At 40.0% G+C, this 20,170-nt stretch overlaps 1 protein-coding gene across 1 annotated transcript in view; it reads right to left on the reverse strand.

Annotated features, from left to right (window-relative positions):
- Positions 1-1,890: 1,890 nt before the first annotated feature.
- ST3GAL5 (ST3 beta-galactoside alpha-2,3-sialyltransferase 5) overlaps positions 1,891-20,170 on the reverse strand; it is a 59,794-nt gene continuing 41,514 nt past the window's right edge. Inside the window, exons 4-7 of the mRNA XM_016136589.2 lie at positions 15,950-16,290; positions 11,624-11,810; positions 10,627-10,785; positions 1,891-6,206 (exon numbers count right to left, since the gene is read on the reverse strand). Coding sequence (XP_015992075.1) covers positions 5,958-6,206; positions 10,627-10,785; positions 11,624-11,810; positions 15,950-16,290 — 936 coding nt within the window. The 3' untranslated portion in view covers positions 1,891-5,957. The remainder of the gene's footprint in view (positions 6,207-10,626; positions 10,786-11,623; positions 11,811-15,949; positions 16,291-20,170) is intronic.

Genomic DNA, 20,170 nt, shown 5'->3' on the forward strand with positions numbered 1-20,170 from the left:
TATTTTCCATACTGAACATCACAATGGAAGAGAAAGCAGCTCCAGAACAAAACCTGTCGTTTGTCTACCATTATCTTAAAGACAAGGCTGCATAGTTCAAAATGATCAAATCTTTTAAAAATAGTCTTTATTGAGTAAACTATGTATACCAAAAGAAAGAAAGAAAAAAAAAAAGAATAGCAGACAAATATATAGACACAATAGAGGTATATTATCTTGGTTCCCAAATTCCATGTGATAAATTCACTATGGCTGCCTTGAATACAAAACATAAAGCCTGTGATGCAGGAGCTTTCCTCTTATAGTATGAAACTCCAACCCATACCTGATACACAATTTCAGTGTGTGTGGGGGGGGGGGTTTTTCCCCACACCTCTGACAAGCAGTGCTCAGACACTAGCAGGGTGTCAGAGAATTTGATTCAATTCTGACACTATCTACCTGGAGATAGTATCAGATTCCACAGGTTGAGGGCTCTGTCCTACAAAACTGCCATCCCCACCACTTCAGATGCTATAAATTGGAGGTTCCAATGACCCCCCCTCCTTCCAATTCGGGATGCCAGTCATTAAGTCCAGGTTGTTACCTGTACTTTTGACTGACTGGCTCTAAGTCAGAGGTTCCTAAGATCCCCTTCTTAGGTTGGATTAATGTGCTAGAGTGGCTCACAGAACTCAGAGAAATGTTCCTGGATCACTGGTTTATTGTAAAAGGATACAACTCAGGAACAGCCAGACGGAAGAGAGACATAGGGCAAGGTATGGGGATGGGGCGAGGTCCTTCCTTGTCCTCTCCAGATTTACCACTCTCTTCACACCTCCATGTGTTCACAAACCTGGAAGCTCTCTGAACCCCATCCTTCTGGGGTTTTATATGGGCTTCATTACATAGGCAGATAATTATTGGCCACTGGTGACTGATTCAATCTCCAGCCTCTCTCCCCTCCCTGGAGGCCAGGGGATGGGACTGAAAGTTCCAACCTTCTGATTACTCGGTTGGCACTGTTGGCGACTGGCCCCCATCCTTAGGTGCTTCCCAAAAGTCATCATACATGTAACAACAATCACCTTTATGTCTCTCATACTTAGGAACTTCCAAGGGTTCTGGGAGCTCTATGACAAAAAAGGAAGGCCAAATGGGTATTTCTAATTATAAATCACAATAACACAGTAGGTCTTTGAAAAGATAAGGTACAAACCTATTTTGGAAACTTCAGCAATAAGTTGGTTTTCCAAAATGTATGGATATATATACAGCCATTATACAGGCCTACTCAGCTTTTGGCATATTTTAAAAATGTCGTTTAAATCACTAGGACAATTATATACAGAAAAAGTGACCACGTTCATTTATTGCTTTAGTTTCCTGTATTCTGTTCTTCCTGGCATAAAAGACACTGTTCACCCAGTGTCTAGACCCTAGAGCTCTCCATTTTATCTCCAGTCTTAGACCAGCAGCTGCCCATCTTTAAATTTCATTAACAGTATCAAATCAATAAAAACATATTTATGTGATGCCCACAATAGTCAAGGCCTTGTTGTAGGTACGATGAATGGAATAAAGAATAAAATTCTGCCAGTTAGGTACAGATGTACTCATGAATTCTCAGTGCTCTAGGGCTGATAGTCAATTTCTTCCCATCCTGAATAAGCACTATCTTGATATGTTATGGGTAGCTACTTCTGTGTTTGACTATTGTTCTTAATCTCCTTCAACTGGCCCTCGCTGCACACACTCTTTCCTTAGTCATCTGTCATATTCATATTACTGTCTGGTAATTTAGTCTTTCAAATTGAGGATATCACCAGCATTTCAAATAAACTCATCGTTTTTAGTATCAGTTTTTCTTGTAACTGATTTCCCTCAATGAGTCAAAAAACATAAGCCAGGTAACAGAGGATACAGTGGGAATATATTGCTCTTTTAGAAGTTACAAATTTTTAGCGTACAGTTATTAGTATTGCTATGAGGTCCCTACTGAACAGCTTCTTTAATGTTTACACTTTCTGAAAATTCATTTTGTTAACATTTCAAGCTGCATAAAGGCTATAATGGCTACATCTGCCAACTCTTGGAAGGTAGCTTGACACACGGACAACACTTGACATCTCACTTCTTCCAGACAGAAGGAAATTGATAAACCTGCCTTCCTTCCTGCATGCTTTATTGAAGCAGTTCATTGGAAAAATCTACTTTTGAACAAGAATAAATAACATGCTAAATTTCATAGCATGTTATTTATTCTTGTTGCAGCATAGCCTGCTGATATGGATGCTTTTCTTCTTGCTAAATGGTTGAAATTTAATGTTGGAAATTAGTCAAATCTAATCATTCTGATAATGAAAGTCAGACTACTAAGACTGCAATTTCTTTTTGGGGAACATTAATTTCTAGTCAATAAAATTTGAGTGTGCATGTTTAATGAATAGTTCTCCTTCCCAATTTACTTGATTTATATTGAGTGTTGGTTGTAAGTAAAGAACAGATAAATACCATGTTTTGAGAACACAAATCCATGCTGTCCAAAAAGATCTTGGGAAGTGGGAAAGCAGAGAAGAAAAATTCATACGATTGGGCCAGGGTGCCTCAATCTCCAAGGGGAGCAGGGGGACCTGTTTTTGGCGTGCTCTGTGTCCTGTGTCCACCTCCCTTATTGTCTGTCCTGCTCTGAGAGCTGAGTGTGTGGTCGTCGGGGGCGCCTTCATCAGGGTCAGAGCCTGGGAACAAGGGCCTTGGTGACACAGGCAACAAACACAGGGTCTTTTGTTTGAGGGAAATTTTGTTACCATGTGTGTGAATAAAAGAAGTCCCTGGTGTCACATGGTTCCTGCTTGCTACTCAAGCATATTAAAAGCTCACTTCATTCTAAGGGGAATTCTGCTAAATCACAGGCATTGTTCCTTTTCTTCTTTTTCAATAAACTTAACTGAAGTGTCTCAAAGAACAGATGAAAAAATAACCCACACAGATGGATGCTGTAAACCTGCCAAGGAAGAGACTCAGTCAGCATTTCTCAATCTTCCTACAATACTGGGCTGAAAGTTTCTCTTGAGACAGTAATAAGGCAAATTCAACAATCCCTTTGATATCAAGTCCCAACCGCTGGGGTTAGATGTAGCTAAAACAAAGTGGTCTTGGTTTTAGAAATCTTTAATAACCTGGGGAGACTAGCATGTGACCACGGCTTTTGCTTTTACTTTTACAACTAAGCCCCTGTAGCACAAACCTGAAGAACTGCTGATGGCCCAAAGGTTCAACATAAGCAAAAAAGTTGGTTTGACAACTTATTGTAACTAATGGGTCCAACAAATGATGACACTGCCCTCACCCCCAGCCACCAAAACTGTGGAAATAGACATGGTCAATGCCTTATTTTTACTCTCAGAAATGAAAAAAAAAAAAAAAAAGTGACACAAAAGGAGCAATAAAACAGGCAAGGTAACACCTAGAACACATAAGTTGTCTAGATCCCAGTTTAGCTTTGCCTAAAAACACGAGATGTCATCAGGAGGTACCCATCCCCGTTCCAAAGCATTTTTTCAAAGGCCAGCCTAGGTTTCTGGAGAGAATAGGCTCTCTGTAGGAGAGAAAAACAAAAACAAGAACCCTAAAGTTGATTGATGATTTTCTGTGGCTCAAAGTTCCAGTAAGAAGTTATGTCAAAATACATAACATGTATAAGTTGTCCTAAGTTGCCTCGAAAGCAATGATTATAACCATGTGCATGTGTGCCTGCAAAGCTATAGAAAGTTGATACCTCAGTCACTGGAGATCAGCCTTGTGACATCCTGAAGCACCTAGACCTCTGTTTTCAGAAAAGCGAGAGCGGGCGGGGGGGGGGGGGTGAGGAAGGAGCAACTCTGAAGCAAAGAAGCAGCTTCCAACAAATCACCGCCCAAGTGCAAGGTTCCTGAAGGTGGCCTCTGATCAACGCTGATTGGCTGAGGGACTCCAGAAAAGGCCTTTGAAAAAAACATACCTTTTGATTCATTTAGGGCACTTACTGCCTGCTAGTAATTAAACATTGAGAGTTGTGGGTAAAGCGATATAAGGATGCAGAAAAGGACAGAGATGAGGAGGGGTGGGGACGGACCAGGCCTGACATTTGCTGCAAGTTGACTAAGTGCTGGGCACGGAGTTGTGCATGTCTCAGCAGCCTTGGAAGGACATGAGTCCACAGGAGGCCACGAAGAGGCGCTCACAACAGTGAGAAAGTTGTTTCAGGAAGTTACAAACCCTGGCTTGAAAAAAGAAATCAGGCTTTCAGTAGTAGCCCATGAAGGATGAGGGGCTGGAGATGTGCGGTGGAGGCCTGGCCCTACCTGAGTCACAAGATGGCTGTGGACCATCTTCCCAAGTCTTGATCTTTAAAACTAAGTCATTTAACTGGGGAGAAATTTAAAGCATTTTCTCTTAAATAATATCTTATAAAGTAGAAAGCAAAACCTATGATAAATTTTAAGACACAAAACCAGAGAAATATTTTGTTATACAGACTGCTCTGAGCTGATCCAGAGACCTGGAGATCCAAGGGACTCTGCTGAATGCTATCACCTGGCTCCTGACCTGCTTGCTCAGGCTGAGGAGGCAGCAGGTGTTGGGAGTTAGAACTGCCCTGGGGCTGCAGAAACAGTTAAAAGAAACTAGAATTGAGCGGGAGCAGCAGGAGACACAGAGCAGGGATGCAGCAGGTCTGACAGCAGAGCCAAGGGCAATGAAGAGACAAAAGCTAGAACAAGCTGTTCTCTGGGAGTAAGCCTCCAACACCCAACATCTCTCCAAGAGTTCACAGCCATCTGGGATGAGGCCCCTGGCAAAACAAGGCAGCCTTCATTCTCTGTCTCCTGCTGCTGGCATCCACAGTGAGGGCTCCATCTAGCAGCCTCCAAGAAGGATATTTCAGGTAGACTTATAGACTTATATTCTCTCTCTTTTTTTAAAAGGCACTCAAATTAACTATACTGTGAGAGTTCCTCAAAAATTTTTATTTTTTAAAATTTATTTTTCCGACCAGCACACTGCCTGGTACACACTGTCCGGTAGGCATTTAAACAAAAAGTTTTTAAATAGGTAATTTATAACACTGGGAGGATTTCATTTCAGTGTTTCAGAAAATGTGGTTATTCTTGGAAAGGATTTATTCTTCCACCATTCCGCATAATAAGAGGTTCCATCTTAATTTTTATAAGCCATTTCAGATGGAACACCTTAGATTAACATTTAAGTGCTTTGGAAGGGCAGTACAAAACTCCCAAGAAATTCACGCGTTGTCATAATCACAGGGGAGACAGCAGCTTCTGCAGCCCTGGGCAGATTTGCAGTGCTGAGAGAACAAAGGAAATGTCTTCTGCATCTCTTCTGGACGGGGGAACCTCCAGGACAGTTCCTCTGGTTGATTCCTGCACATCTCGTGGCAGGAGGCAGACCAACGGAGAGGGACTTGAACTCCCCAACTGGCTCAGGCCTCATACTGCGGCATGGCCAAACCAGCCGAGGGTTCAGCTGTTGAGCACGTTATTCTGGAAGTGCCCCCAACATCCGTCACAGCACAGAGAGAACCAGAGAAACAACCAGAATCGGGCATTCAGGGATCTCTTCAAAGGCTGACCTCCCTTCTCCTTCCACTTAATCACCTGGTATTCTATGTGCATGAGACATGGACAGAGTTTTTACAAATTAACTTTCTTAAACTACAATGAAACATCATTACATACAATTCACCTTGAAAAGTCTTTCCAATTAATTTACAAAATTTTGTGCAAAAACACAAATCTCAAATAAATAGGGTGGAAAGAGTGGAAAAAGCAAACTGGTTTTTTGTTTTGTTTTGTTTTTAAATTAAAAGTTAAAAACACCAGCTGCACTTCCAAGTATTTGTAGGATAAAATGTATCAAGAAGGCCATGAAAAACAGCCTTCAGAGTCAAGAGTTACATTTTCAAGTGAGGTCTTCTGTGTTCAAAACTCACAGTGGATGCCTCCGCTGAGGTCCTTCACCACCTGAGCTTTGACCAGCTTCAGGAGAAACTGGGTCTCCGTTGTCACATTATGCATGGTCTGAAAGTTCATGGCAGCCATGCAGAGATTGTCAAAGTAATGCAAAGGTGTATCAGGCTGACTGAGGTCATATCCGAAGCCTGCGAAACTGACTTCATCACAAAGATGTGTGGCTAAGACAATGGCTATGACACCTATTGTGGGGATGTTCTGAAAAAAGAGAAAAAACAAAAAAGTCTTATTAGCACAATTCACTGCTTCCCAAATAGTATTCATGCCATGCGAAGTAATAAAGACTGCATTGGGAGCTGCAATTTTAAACATCACACAATTTTCTCTATCGCAGATTTCTAAAGTCTGATTTTCCATCCAAGTCAGGATTCTAAAACATGGTCTGTGATATGAATACTTTTAACACCACCGAGAGGCAGCCTGGCCGTTCCTCCTGCTTCAAGCCAAGAGGTGTTTTTCTCAACTTCTACCCAATGGTCCTATATACGATGACAACATTGCAAAACTAGTCCATTTCCTCTTTCACATGACAAATATCTAAGGTCTGCTCCAAGATAAGAGGCCACAGGACCTTCCACAGTCTTTCTTGGGACATGGTTTCTGAAGTCTGTCCCTTCCTGGTGGGCACCAATGGCTGCCTCAACCCCACTGGTGAAGGCTGTGCTCACCCCTTAACTGAAGCTATGTCTCATTTATGGCCCTCATTTGCTTTTCTGGCAAGTAACACTTCCAGGCCATTTTCACATAAACAGCTGCTAAGTCAGTTTCTGCTCACCCTATGTTTGGGCAAGTACATTTTTAGGCCCAAATTAAGGGCTTTCACATTTGTTCCTTCCAAAATGTATCCTGCTGACTTTGGCTTTGGGTGCTGAATGTCTCAACCATTTTGTATTCTGACGGTACCACATCTCCTCATGGCCGATACTTTGCCACTTGCAAATCTGGAATCCTGCTTTCAGGATCTCCATCCCAAGCTTGGATAGAGACAGCACACAGGGCAGAGGAACGGAGAAGGCCCTGCAGCTGTCTAAGCCTTCTCTGAAGGCTATGGCTGACCGACTGATTGATATTCTGTTGTATATTTTTGTAGGTACGAATGTACCCCCTCTGTTCATCCTAGCTAAGTCTGTGGCTTCCAGAAGTAACTCTCTTTTTCTGTAAACTGGAACAACAGTGAACCCCTCACAGTTCATAGATTTAGCATCTACCAAACCCACCATTCATTAAAAACAGTTTCCTGCTCCTCGGTATGTTGTATCTACCTTTCAAAGCTAACCTCGCTTGTTAAAAAGGAACTCAACAGTCATTCTGCATGTTTGGAAATAGAAATCGAGAGAAATCAACCTAGAGGAATCATTTCTCCTGTTTAGCCTTAGGCCCCTGTGGCTGGCATGGCATCCAGCACATTGGAAATACTCTGTCAGAGCTTGTAGAAGGAGTGTATGAAACCAGCTGTTCACAGGGGCAATGTATGGAGAGAAACTCTGAAACCGTCCAAAACTCCCCAAAGCATGTTATTGCCAGAACACAGCCCCTAAGATTATCCAGCAGACTCCTCTCTCTGTGGAAGGTCACGAAGAAGTTTCTGACATTGGAATTTTCTATCAGAAGTCATCTTGTAAGTTACTGTTTTTATTCAAAAGAAAAATATCTCGTCAATTATAAAAATAAAAACATGTTCAATTAATAAAAAAAATGGATTAGAAAATAGAAAGTAAAAGTCTTCGATAAACCCACCCTCCGGAGAAGGGCACTCTTCAGAGTTTGATATTTATTTCTAAGCTTTGTCTTGTGCATTTCTATATACACATTTTTATTTTTAAACAAAAATGTGACTGCATAAATGTTCTATAACTCCATTTTCTTGCTTAATATATTGTGAAGGTATTTTTATATCCATTAATTAGTTTTTCTCCATCCTTAACAGTCACACAATATTGCATCGACTATATAATGTTTGTATAATCTCCTAATGATGACTGTTTAGGCTGTATTTAGGCCTTTGCTATTAACGTCATGGTGAGCATCTTAGAATATCCATCTTTTCAGATTGCTCTTATTTCCTTACACTAAAAATTTTACAGCAAAATTATTGGGTCAAAGATTATTCATATTTAAAAGTGAGATCTATTGCTAGACTATCCTCCAGAAAAAGTGCCCACTTATAATTCCACCTACAAGCTAAGAACTAAATTCAACATCTTTATCAGATTTCTTTCCTCAAAGCCCAATTTGTTAAGTACTCAGGCTTCTCAGCTCTACCTCATTCATACTTCCTGCTCTCTTACTGCCTACCCACCTAAGATTTTTTGTAATAATAACAAGAGCAAACTGATGACTGCCAGATGGGAGGGAGTTTGGGGGGATGGGATGAAAAAGGTGAAGGGATTGAGAAGTACAAATTGGTAGTTATGAAAACAGTCATGGGATTGTAAAGTAAAGCATAAGGAATATAGTCAATAATATGGTAATAACTATGCACAGTACCAGGTAGATACTAGACTAGTCATAGGGATCACTTCGTAAATTATATGTCTAACAACTATGCTGTACACCTGAAACTAACATAAAATATTGAATGTCAACTATAATTAAAAAATCAAAAACATGGGGGTGGGGTAGTGTGAAGGTGAATGAGAGGTTCAACTTTGCAGGTATAAAATAAATAAGTCATGTGAATGTAGTGTACAGCACAGGGAATATAGTCAGTAATATTGTGACAGTGTTGTATGGTGTCGGATGGTTGTTGGACTTACGACGGTGATCACTTCGTTAGGTATATAAAAGTTGAATAATTATGGTGTATATCTGAAACTAAAACAATGTCGTGTTAGCTATATTTTAATAAAAATCTTTTAAAAAAACCCATAGACATTATCAAGCTTTTAAAACTTTGGTAGTGGGCAAAAGGAAAAAAAAAAAGTCATTTGGTCCTAATTTGCTTTTATTTAATTATTGGTGAAGTCGAACATTGGCTGTATTAATTTCTTCTTTTGTGAAATGTCTGTTCATATCCTTTCCTCTTATTTTTATTTGTTCACCTTTCTCTTTTTGATTTCATAAGATCTCTTTGTACTTTGAGAATATTTACTGTCATATATATGCTACATTTCTCCCCAATTATTTTGTGTTCTAACTTTTGTTTCTAATACCTTTTGTCATTCAGCAACTACATATTTTATGTAATCAAGACTGTCCATTTTTCAGATTACTTTTTTCAGTAAAATATACATATAAACAGACAAATGAGCATTTGCCTGTCCTTAAAAAATACTATGGAGTGTAATGAAGAAATAGGGCGATTTAAAAAGTACAGAAATCTAAAAATATTGAAAAATACCAAAGTATATTTACAGTAAAACTCCTTCATAACTTAAAGAATCTTGCCAAAGTCTATTTGTCTTTTTTTAAAAAATCTGTTTTGTTAAAAGTGATGCTAACAGATTAAAAGTTCTAAGACCATGTCCAATGGGCAGAACTACATGGCCTTCGTGGGCTCGCCATGGATGGAAAGGGAGGAAAACACCACAGGCCGGAGAACCCGAGGAAAATGGTGGCCTGATAGAAGTATGAATGTCACTGTGACCCGTCTCAGGTGAGCTGGGTAGTCAAGCCCGGAGCCAGAGTTGAATTTAGCTGTCACTTATCATGGTAAAGAACTAGGTTTTGTTTTCAAGGAGCTTATTAGGTGTTTGTTTTCCTTAATAACCACAGAATTCTTCCTTTAAAATTTACGAAGCTGTTTTCAAGAATCTTGATAATTAGAATTTGATTCATAGGGCAAGTAGAAGAACCTGGCAATCTGCCTATCCCTAATTGTTTAGCTCAGTATTTGCAAACTGTGACCCTGACCAGGCCCTGCCTCTTAGGAAATATGTCAGGCCATGGGTGTGAGCGGCAGCCCCTACATTTCAAAATCCCTTGCTTTCCTTTACCTAGAGGTTTTGCTCAAAATTTTAAGAATGATTTCCACTGCTTTAGTAAAAAGTTTAAAGACATAGGTCTAGTTATTCAGATCATGAAGAAATAGGTAATAAAAACCTCTTCATCCCCCTAGTAGCTGCACAGCCTAATTGCTGGTAAAGAACTGACTGCAATGAACAGCGTATAGTTCAAAGATTCTCAAATTAGGCTACAAAATAAAATCACCTGTAGAACTCTGACAATCCCAATGTATAGACCACAGCACAGACCAATTAAATCAGAATGTCTGGGTGGGACCTAGACATCAACAGAAAAGCACTGCCTTTAGGGCTGAATTTACCATCTATAAAGTGCTGATAAATGTCAATTCTCACCTAACTACCTGCAGAGCTATAAAATGTAAACAGAACTTTCCAGACCACCACAGTGCCTTTCAGGGTCCTGCAGTTAGTTACATGGAGTATCGGAGTTGGAATATCTTAAATAATATCCCAGTGACCTAAGTGTTACCGTGCTGACTATGCTAAAGAGGAATCCCCAGGAGTAGGTCAATTAAACAATGAGGAACCCGGAAGCCAAGAGGCAGAGTGGCCAACACGCCTGGAGCACCAGAAGGTGCTTCTGGGTGTACCGCTGAGCCTAAGTCGCCCCTCAAACACAGAGAACAGTTAAATTTCAGTAGCAAGAAAAATACCTTATCTCGGCCCCAGAACCTTGACTGAGGCTCTGAATATTGAAGGATGTCAAAGGCGGTCTCTTTGATAATAACTGGATTCAAAATCCTGAAATGTTTCGGCTGTAATGGGATTTTTTCAGCCACCTGCTTCCAAAAGAAGAGTCGTACCCAAAATGGCTAAGGAAAGAAAGCAAGTAATCATTAGGGGTATTTATAATATAATATAATAAAGTCATCCAATCGGTGGAGGGTGAAAATGCATCCCCTGATAATCCCACCAGGCTGTGGCCGTCACCCTTTGTGGGCATGCAGTCTGTAGCAAAGTCATAGACCTTTGCACATTCAGTACCTCAACTCAAAAAAGCAACTCTAAAAGACCTGATTTATGAAGGTGGCATACAGTTAGTGTGTGCAAGTGTATATAAATGCACACACATGCCATGACAGCTGGCTTCTAATACATAATGGGTGGGACTATAATGCGATTGACCATTGTAAAGACAAACAAAAGGAATGACACGAGGTGAGGGCCGTCTCTTCCACATCTGGCCCTCTGGGATGCTGAGAATTTACTTCTATAAGAGCACTGCCAACCAAAGCATTTTTGGAGAATCTCTTTGAGAATGTTCTTCAGAGATTTTATGTATATTCTTGAATATCCTCAATAATGGTTTACATTAATCCATGTAAATCTAATTTCTACAAACAGCCAAAAGCCATATAAGTTCACATCTGGTGAATAAGTTGGGTCATCAATCTTATTAAAGTAATTTTGGTCAAAAACTTGATATTCCCATTAAGTACTGATGACAATTTCCACACGAGACTCAATCAGGTTTTGAAAGCACTTTGCAGCAAGGAGTTCTGAGGGCTTCCTACAAAGGGAGTGGTTATTTAAAAGATAACACAAAAGTATGCATTCCATTGTTTGTTTAAAAGTAAGTCTGTAATTACAATTAGAGTCCCCTTCACTTTTTACAAAGACATATTTGATAGCTGAATTTCTAGTGCTTACCAGCGTTTCATTTTTTACCATTGCTTGAAGCCAGTTGAAGTCAACACTCTTAAATAAAACAGCAACAAACAAGTCATTGGAATAATATTCGAGATCAGACAGTGGGGCACCCTCTGGATAAGTCATCCTTATAGTAGTTTTATTTCCAACATGCTCTGAATACCCCTCAACTGGTGCACTGTTTAACCTATTTAAATAAAAAGGACAAAATAAATTGACAAAGCAAGCCATCAACTATCTTATTATATCACACACATAAAAAAAAAAAATCCCCTCATTGTGTTTCTCCACACCTTTTTTAGGACTGGGAATGAGTATGTGGTTGGGGATAGCGTGTCCCTCCAGCATCCTTGTTGCCCCTCACAGCTCTGCCCTTTCCAGATGCTTGATGAACGCAGCAGCCTTCAGCCTGTAAGGGATGCCCGAATCTAATCTCTGAATGTCAAGCGATTCTCTCTGGTCCTGCCATTTTAAGCCAATCCAAAAATGTTTTGGTCTTCTCTTGGCACTAGCAATGTTTCCTTGCAAGCATCCCATTGTACTCATATATTAGTGGCTCATGCTAGAATTTCAAAAAGGTAATCAGAGAGGAAAACCTAGAAACCAGGGCAGGACAGACATGAGTGGCAGATATACGGGCAGGTCAGACCAAGGGGAGCATTGGGCCAGGTGCAACTGGTTTTAAAGCAAGGATTTGGGGGAACTTACACACCCTTAGATCAGTGAAGGCTTTACCAGCATGGTTGTGTTAGGGAAAATTCTAAGAATTCTTCTCTAATCAATACCACTCCCTCTGTTACACAATTTTGTAGTCTGGTTCTTCACCTGTATTCTGATGCCTGTATATAACCTCTCTTTTCTATTCCGCTGCCACTTCCTGTTCTAGATCTCAGACACCAAACTGTTTTCCTGTTTAGAATAAAAAAGTGCCGCTCTCTGCCACTGTTAATTTTACATAAACTTGCTCTTTGAGGCTGAAGCAAATCTGACTGGTTTTCAATGTGAAAACACAATATAAAAACTGTTCTTGGAGTCATTTCTAAACAGAATTTGTCTCTAATCCTAATGTAACAGAAATGTATACATAAATTGGATTCATCAAATGAATCTTCAGTAACAGCTGTTCGAGAACAATGTTTATATCACACATAGGAATTTTATGTTTTCTAGGATTTGACATTTTCAGCGTTTGAGGGTTACTGTATTTTGTAAATGGAAATACCACTGCTAAAAACAGAATGCTATAAATAGAATGATGTCATTTGTTTCCAAAGACTATTGATATACTAGAGCGATGTGAAAATAATAATAAAAGTGAGATATTTCGTGGCAAACTTTGCGGAGTGAGGTTTGGACTATAATCATGAGTTACGTTGGGGTAAACCATGCAGCTGCCAGCGAGTGTTCATGGGGCAAACTGGAAATGGGTTAAATAAAGGACATTATTAGAGTAACTGATGAAATCTCAATAAAAACTGTACATAAGGTCTACTGTATCAGTGTTAATCTCCTAAGTCTTCATATTCCCTGTGGTTCTGTAATAGAATGTCCTGATTCTTCTTAGGAAACACACACTAAAGTATTTAGGGGTAAAGGAGCTAGATATTTGCAATTAACTCTGAAAGGGCTCAGAAATGAATAGTATATATAGAGAGAAAATTATAAAGCCAATGTGATAAAGCGTTATCAATTGGGAAATCTGGAAGAAAGGTGAATGGGAGTTCTTTATACTATTTTGGCAACATTTCTGTTAAGTTTAAAAACACTTTAAGCCTGAAAGTTACCCAAAAAACGGCTTAATTCATCTCCGCCATAATCATGCTAAGTCACCCTTTCTCTGTCCCCAATGCTCAGTGGCTTCTTAGTCCCTACTCATAAAGCCCACGCCCCCCAGTCTGGCACCTGCCTGCACTGGGCACCTTCCCAGACTCCTTTGCGCCCTCCTCCTGCCAGGTGAGGCTCCACCTACATCTCCCTGCCCGCCCTTCTCCTCCCTGAAGAGCCAAATCCCACTGTTCTTCTGCTCAAGGCCACCCTTCTCTTCCACATCTCTCCTCTGGCCCAGAGTGCTGTCGGCACCTCTTCTCCCATACCCGTCTTGCACCATAGATGGCCATGGGATCCTGCCTGTCACCCCCACCCTCCTCCAGTGGTGCATGTATACAGAAGACCAGTCAGCTGCTCACAGATGGCCAGGGTTGAGGTTCTGGAAGCCTCAAAATCCTGAATTTGGAATGCTGGGTTTTGGCCTGGACCCTGGGTCCTATGATGTCTTCACCTATGACATTGGCCAATAGTGAAGATTTCACCAGGGAATGAGGACATGTAAGGCACATGACACACACTGACACACAGACAACTGCCAGTCAAAGGCAGCAGTTACAGCTGCCTTCACCCCAACCTTTACACTCCCACTTCACGCCATTAATGTTTTCTGGTCACTGGGGCCTATGGTACCTTTAGCCCTAAAACTTGGTTCTTAGTTGTTTCTTCTATCTCTTGGTCCTTACAAAAATCTGGTTCTTTCCTATAAACATGATATACTCTCTACCTCTCCCCCTTAACCCCTACCTTCCTAGTAATTCTCCAAAAATAGCTGCTAATAGTTACTGAACATTTACTGCAAGCCTGACACTATTCTAAGTGCTTTAAATCAGTTAACTCATTTTATCTTCTCATTTTATCTACCATGTAAGGGAGGGGTCCCCAACCGCGGAACCTCCCCCCCTCCCCAGGTTGCACAGCAGGAGTGCAGGCAAGGGAAGCTTCATCTGTATTTGCAGCTGCTCCCCAGAGCTACCATCACCACCTCAGCTCCCCCTCAGGTCATCGGGCATTAGATTCTCATAGGGGCACTGGTCCCTGGTGCCAAAAAGGTTGGGGACCACTGCTGTAAGGTATGTGCTATTACTGCCTCTGCTTGCAGATGAGGAAATGGGCACAGGACAGTTAGGAAACTTGCCCAAGATCTCAGCTACTGGGGACAAAGGCATTACGTGAACCTATCATCATCACCTTTAGCTCAAAATATTGGAAATGGATCTTATCACCCTCCATCCCTAACCAGAGATTTCCCTCAATGGCTCCATTTCTTACAGTGGTTCTACTGTTGTCTTAGATGCCCAGACTAGAAATCTTGGTATCTTTGGATATTAACTGTTAAAACTGTCAGAAAGTCTTATAATTTACTTTTCCAAAATACCTCTCATATTTGATCCTTAGCCTCTATTTCTTTTTTCTCTGCCTCACACCAGGCCCACACTGCATGCCCTATTGCAACCTGTATACCAGGCTCCCATCCATATTCTCTCCTGCCTTCAATCAAATCCATATCCTACTGCCTGACAAACTTAATTAAGACCCAACTTTCATCATGCTCTTGGTTCTGCATACCCTCAAGACAGGGACAATTTACTAAAATATAACAAGAGCCTTAAAAATATTCAAATATCTTTAAGCCAATAATTCTAAAAATTCTTGGAACTATTTCCTAGGAAATAATCAGAGATGTACATAAAGACCTATATGACAATATGCAAAGCATTTTCACAATAACAAAGAAACTGGAACCATTCTAGATGTCCAGCAATAGGAGAGTGGCTAAATAACTTATGATACACTCGTTTAAAGGAATGTTAAATACTTAGTAAAGATGGTTTTCCGAAGGATATTTAATGACCTCAGAAATTATTCATAATATTAAGTTAAAAAAAACCAAAGTACTTCATAAGAATATAAATGCACTCATTATTATGTGTATAGGAAAGTGGAAAAAATAAAGCAAATTAGTAGTGGTTGGTTATTTGTGTCATGAGTGATTATTTTCTTCCCTATATTTTTCTGTATTTTTTTAACCTTCAAGAATGAACATGTTTTACTTTCACAATCAGAAAAATAATTTTTAACTAGCCAAACCAAGAAGAATCGAGGTTAGACGTGTTACAACCACGTTGTGTGGTGTTCAAAGTCCGCTGTGTGCTTTGTGCATGCCAGTCGTGTGGCCTTACAGGGCTGCCCCACACCAAGCCCTGCTCCCAGAGGCCAGGTATCCCACTGACTCAGTCTACTGCCTTTGTTGGCTTAACTGAATCTATTCATCCTTCTCCAACTCACCTCCTCTGAAAAGGTTTTGCCAAATTAGGGTCAGTACAGCACAGTACGGGCATTTAATCATTTCATGGTTTTGTTTCAGCTTCTCAAACGGTTAAGTCCTCTAACGGCAGAGACATGCAGGCTGCTTGTGTCCCTTACTGTTCTTGGTGCTGCACTGACCAACAGCAGTGAATTTAACCCTAGAGGAGAAAGGCTGGTTTAAAACCAATGTACCTTATCACAACATCGAACTGGTTCAGGGCATGGCCCAGTCCTAGTCCATGGAGTATTCCGCCGCTTCCAATTACCACGCAACGCCTACAGCTCTTTGTTTTCAAGTGTTCGGGAAAGTCATGCTCAGGCAATACTTCCAAGAGAGTCTGGACTTTACTGGAGAACTGCCGGAACCCAAAAGGAGGATCATACTTGTACTCGGCCTCATTCACTCTGGGGGCCTTCTTCACGAAAGGCAGTAAGTCCATCTTATACGTCTCAAACAAGCGTGCCATTGACTTCTTGGCGAAATTGGGTCGGCATTTCTCTTGCAAAACTTGCTGAGCATATTTCTGAGCTCTCTGGAATGGAATCAAACCAATCTAAGTTTAAAATACTCTCAGACATTAGAAATTTACATCTGACACTTTGCCCTGTAATGTCTGACATAGTTCCCCTTTTGATTATTGTCTTTTAACACAGACCAGATGCTTGTAAGAGTTAATTTATGCTAGAAACTTGAAAAACCTAGGAGAATCAGAAGACAAGGAGATAAACTCAACAAGAATATTTATTTTATTACATAAGTGAAGCAAGAAGAACCCCCACCTCCTACAACCCCAGGCTGACCTTGTTCAAATAAATTTGGGGGTAGAAAACATACTTTGATGAGTTTAAAATTTCGTGTTTTACAAATTCCTGTCATGAATAAACCTTGAGGACATTATACTAAGTGTAATAAGCCAGCCACAAAAAGACATATACTGTTATGATTCCATGTACATAAAGTATCTAAATTCGTCAAATTCATGAAAATCAGAAAGTAGAATGGTGGTTACCAAGGACTGAGGGGATGGAGAAAGGGGTAGTTGTTTAATAGGTTGAGTTGCAGTTTTACAAGATGAAAAAGTTCTAGAAATCTGTTTCACAACAATGTAAATATACTTAGAAATAATTAAGATGGTAAATTTTATATGCTTTTTACCATAATAAAAAAATTGTTCATATTTCAGGTTCCAACCTAGCAAGATGAGAAACAGGCTTATTTATAAGTTGGGGTAATGAGCTTCATAGTCTGGAATGCAAATTACTCTAATTGCAATCAGGGACGATGTCATGTCAACACAGAAGTTGCGTTGGTTTCAGATACAATTTACCCCGCACATTAATGTTTTGCATCAACAAGGAACAACTATCAAATGCCAACTACACTAGCCCAGTTGAATACAGCAAGCCACAGAGCAACGTGGTACAAATGACCACGTGCCCCACAGTCTTCCTCTTGCCTCAGTCTGGCCAACTGCCACCTGAGAACCAATCGCTCAGCAGGACGTTCTCCCTCATCACTGCTTTTTGTCCTCATCTCCACATTCATCAGCCTTGGCCCTACCTTACACCTCCTGCCACCAAACTACTTTCACGTGTGTGTGTGTGTGTGTGTGTGTGTGTGTGTGTGTGTGTGAGTGCGCGCGCGCACACACACACACACACAGTTCTATATTTACTGGGATATTTTTAGGGTTGAACATGTCTGTTGAACTGTGTCAGTAAGGTTATGAAGATTATTATTGTTGTATATAGTTTTAAATGTTTGATCCAACTATGTTTTTTCTCAGTTTCATTATTTTTATCATCTGATTTTTGTAGAATAATTTTTTTTATATATTTTTTTTCAATTATAGTTGGCATACGATATTATTAGTTTCAGGTATACAACATACTGATTAGACATTTATGTAACTTACGATTGCCCCAATAAGTCTAGTACCTATCTGACACCACATATAGTTATTACAATATTATTGGTTATATTATTCCAAATGCTGTACACTACATTCCATGATTATTTTGTAAATGCCAATTTGTACTTCTTAATTCTTTCAACTTTTTTACCGGCCCCCCAATTCTCCTCCCATCTGGCAACTATCAATTTGTCTTCCTTATCCATGAGTTTCTGTTTTATTTTTTCCTTTATTTTGTTTTTCAGATTCCACATATAACTGAAATAATATATGTCTTTATCTAATTTATTTCACTTAAAATACCATCTAGGTCCATTCACGTTGTCACAAATGGTAAAACCTCATTCTTTTTTATGGTCAAGTAATATTCCATTGTATACATATACCACTTCTTCTTTATCCAATCATCTATCGATGGACATTTAGGCTGTTTCCATATCTTGGCTATTACAAGTAATGCTGCAACAAACATAAGGATGCTTATCTTTTCAAATTAATGTTTTGAATTTCTTCAGATATTCAGAAGTGGGATTGCTGGGTCATAAAGTACTTCTATTTTTAATTTCTTGAGGAACCTCCATACTGTTTTCCATAGTAGTTGCACCAATTTACAGTCCCATCAACAGTACAGAAGGGTTCCCTTTTCTCCACATCTTCACTAACACTTGCTGTTTGTTGATTTATTGATGATAGCCATTCGGACTGGTGTGAGGTGATATTTCATTGTGGTGTAAATTTGCATTTCCCTGATGATTAGTGACATTGAGCATCTTCTCATATGTCTATTGGGCATCTGGATGTCCTCTGGAGAAATGTCTATTCAGGTGCTCTACTCATTTTTTAATCAGATTATTTTTTTGGTGTTAAGTTGTATGATTTCCTTATATATATATATATTTTTGATATTAACACCTTATCAGATGTACCATAAGTGAATATCTTCTCCCATTCCATAGGTTGTCTTTTTGTTTTGTTGACGGTTTCCTTTGCTGTGCAAAAACTTTTTAGTTCGATGTAATCCTATTTGTTTATTTTTTCTTTTGTTTCCCTTGCCCGAGGAGACATTTCCAAAAAAATATTACTAAGAGCAATGTCAGAGAGTTTACTGCCTATGATTTCTTCTAGGAGTTTTATGGCTTCAGGTCTTACATTTAAGTCTTTAATCCAAAATGTGCTTAACTTTAACAAATTGTTTATAAAAATCTTCCTCCCTTTATTTTAATAATTCAAAAGTAACTGCAGTTTAGAGATGTGATAATAAAAAAATCTAAGGCAAATGGTTAGAATGTTAAATAATAGATACTACTGCCTAAGATTTTACTGGATTCACTGGTAAACAAAACAAGCCAATGTACTATTAAAAATGAATTTTTAACCACAATGAAATGACACTGTGGTCAAGATGAATATTTTCAACCTAATTCTTACACATCTTGATTTAGCTTTCTGTATAAGCATCATCTGCTTCTTGACAAACTTGATAAGATCTCTGCTGTGCAATGTTTCCAGCCTTTCACTCTTCAGGGAGCCTGCTAGTCAAGCATTCGCTTTACCTCAAATTTCCTGGTTTTAGGGATAGCTTGTGAAGCCACCCCATCTCGAATAGGGTCCTTCATGGCCACCTGCCCACTGAGGTCCCGAAGCTCTTTGACCCCACATCATGGCCACCACTACCTCCGCACGTCTGTCTGAAGCTGCTATAATAAATTTTTTGTAGAAACACAACTATCTTATTATAGCAGAAATCCCCCCACATCTGCCACCTTTAAACAAATTATAGATTCAAAAAGTTATTAGTACCTGGGAAGATCACACCATCTACATCTGGAGGTTCTCGCCCAGGTTCTGACACAGGAAACTGATATTTTTGACATTCAGCTGATGCTGGAGACACTATGCATAGTCACTGTCTCAGTTCACCATCGCGATGCCTATGGCACCTCGCAAGACTGTCACCAGTAATGTAACTTCACAGGCTCAAACTGGCATAACCAGTAAGGGCTGAGCTGACAAGCTAACCCAGGCTGATTACTTCCCAAACTCCAAAAACCACAGCCTCTGTAGACAGAGAGCAGCACACAAATACTCCTCGGAGAACAAGAGTCTGAACACAAATTGGCATCTTCATGAGAAAGCTCAGCGAGGAGCCAGTCATAGCCCAAGCAGCCCCAGAATGAGGCCGACCCTAACCAAGACCTAAGCCCTAAACACCTGGTTGCTGGGGGCAGGGCAGAGGGGCTGCGCATCCAACACCCATTCATCTCCAGACAATGGGCCTGGAGCTTAGGAACAGCAATTTTCAGAGAACAAAGGTCTAATTCTTCTCTACAGAATGACATCCCAAGCATCTGGTTTTACATATCTCCTAGGATAGAAATGAACTTGTTTGAGAAGTGCCAAAAAAGAGCTAGAGAAGCTCAGTGGAAAGAGCAGGTGATCAAGCTGAAAACCTGCACAAGGTTGCGAGGCTGCCAAGTTTTCTCTTTACAAGTTTCATTTG

This window comes from Rousettus aegyptiacus, unplaced genomic scaffold (genome assembly GCF_014176215.1).
Source record: "Rousettus aegyptiacus isolate mRouAeg1 unplaced genomic scaffold, mRouAeg1.p scaffold_m13_p_7, whole genome shotgun sequence".
Classification (NCBI taxonomy): domain Eukaryota; kingdom Metazoa; phylum Chordata; class Mammalia; order Chiroptera; family Pteropodidae; genus Rousettus; species Rousettus aegyptiacus.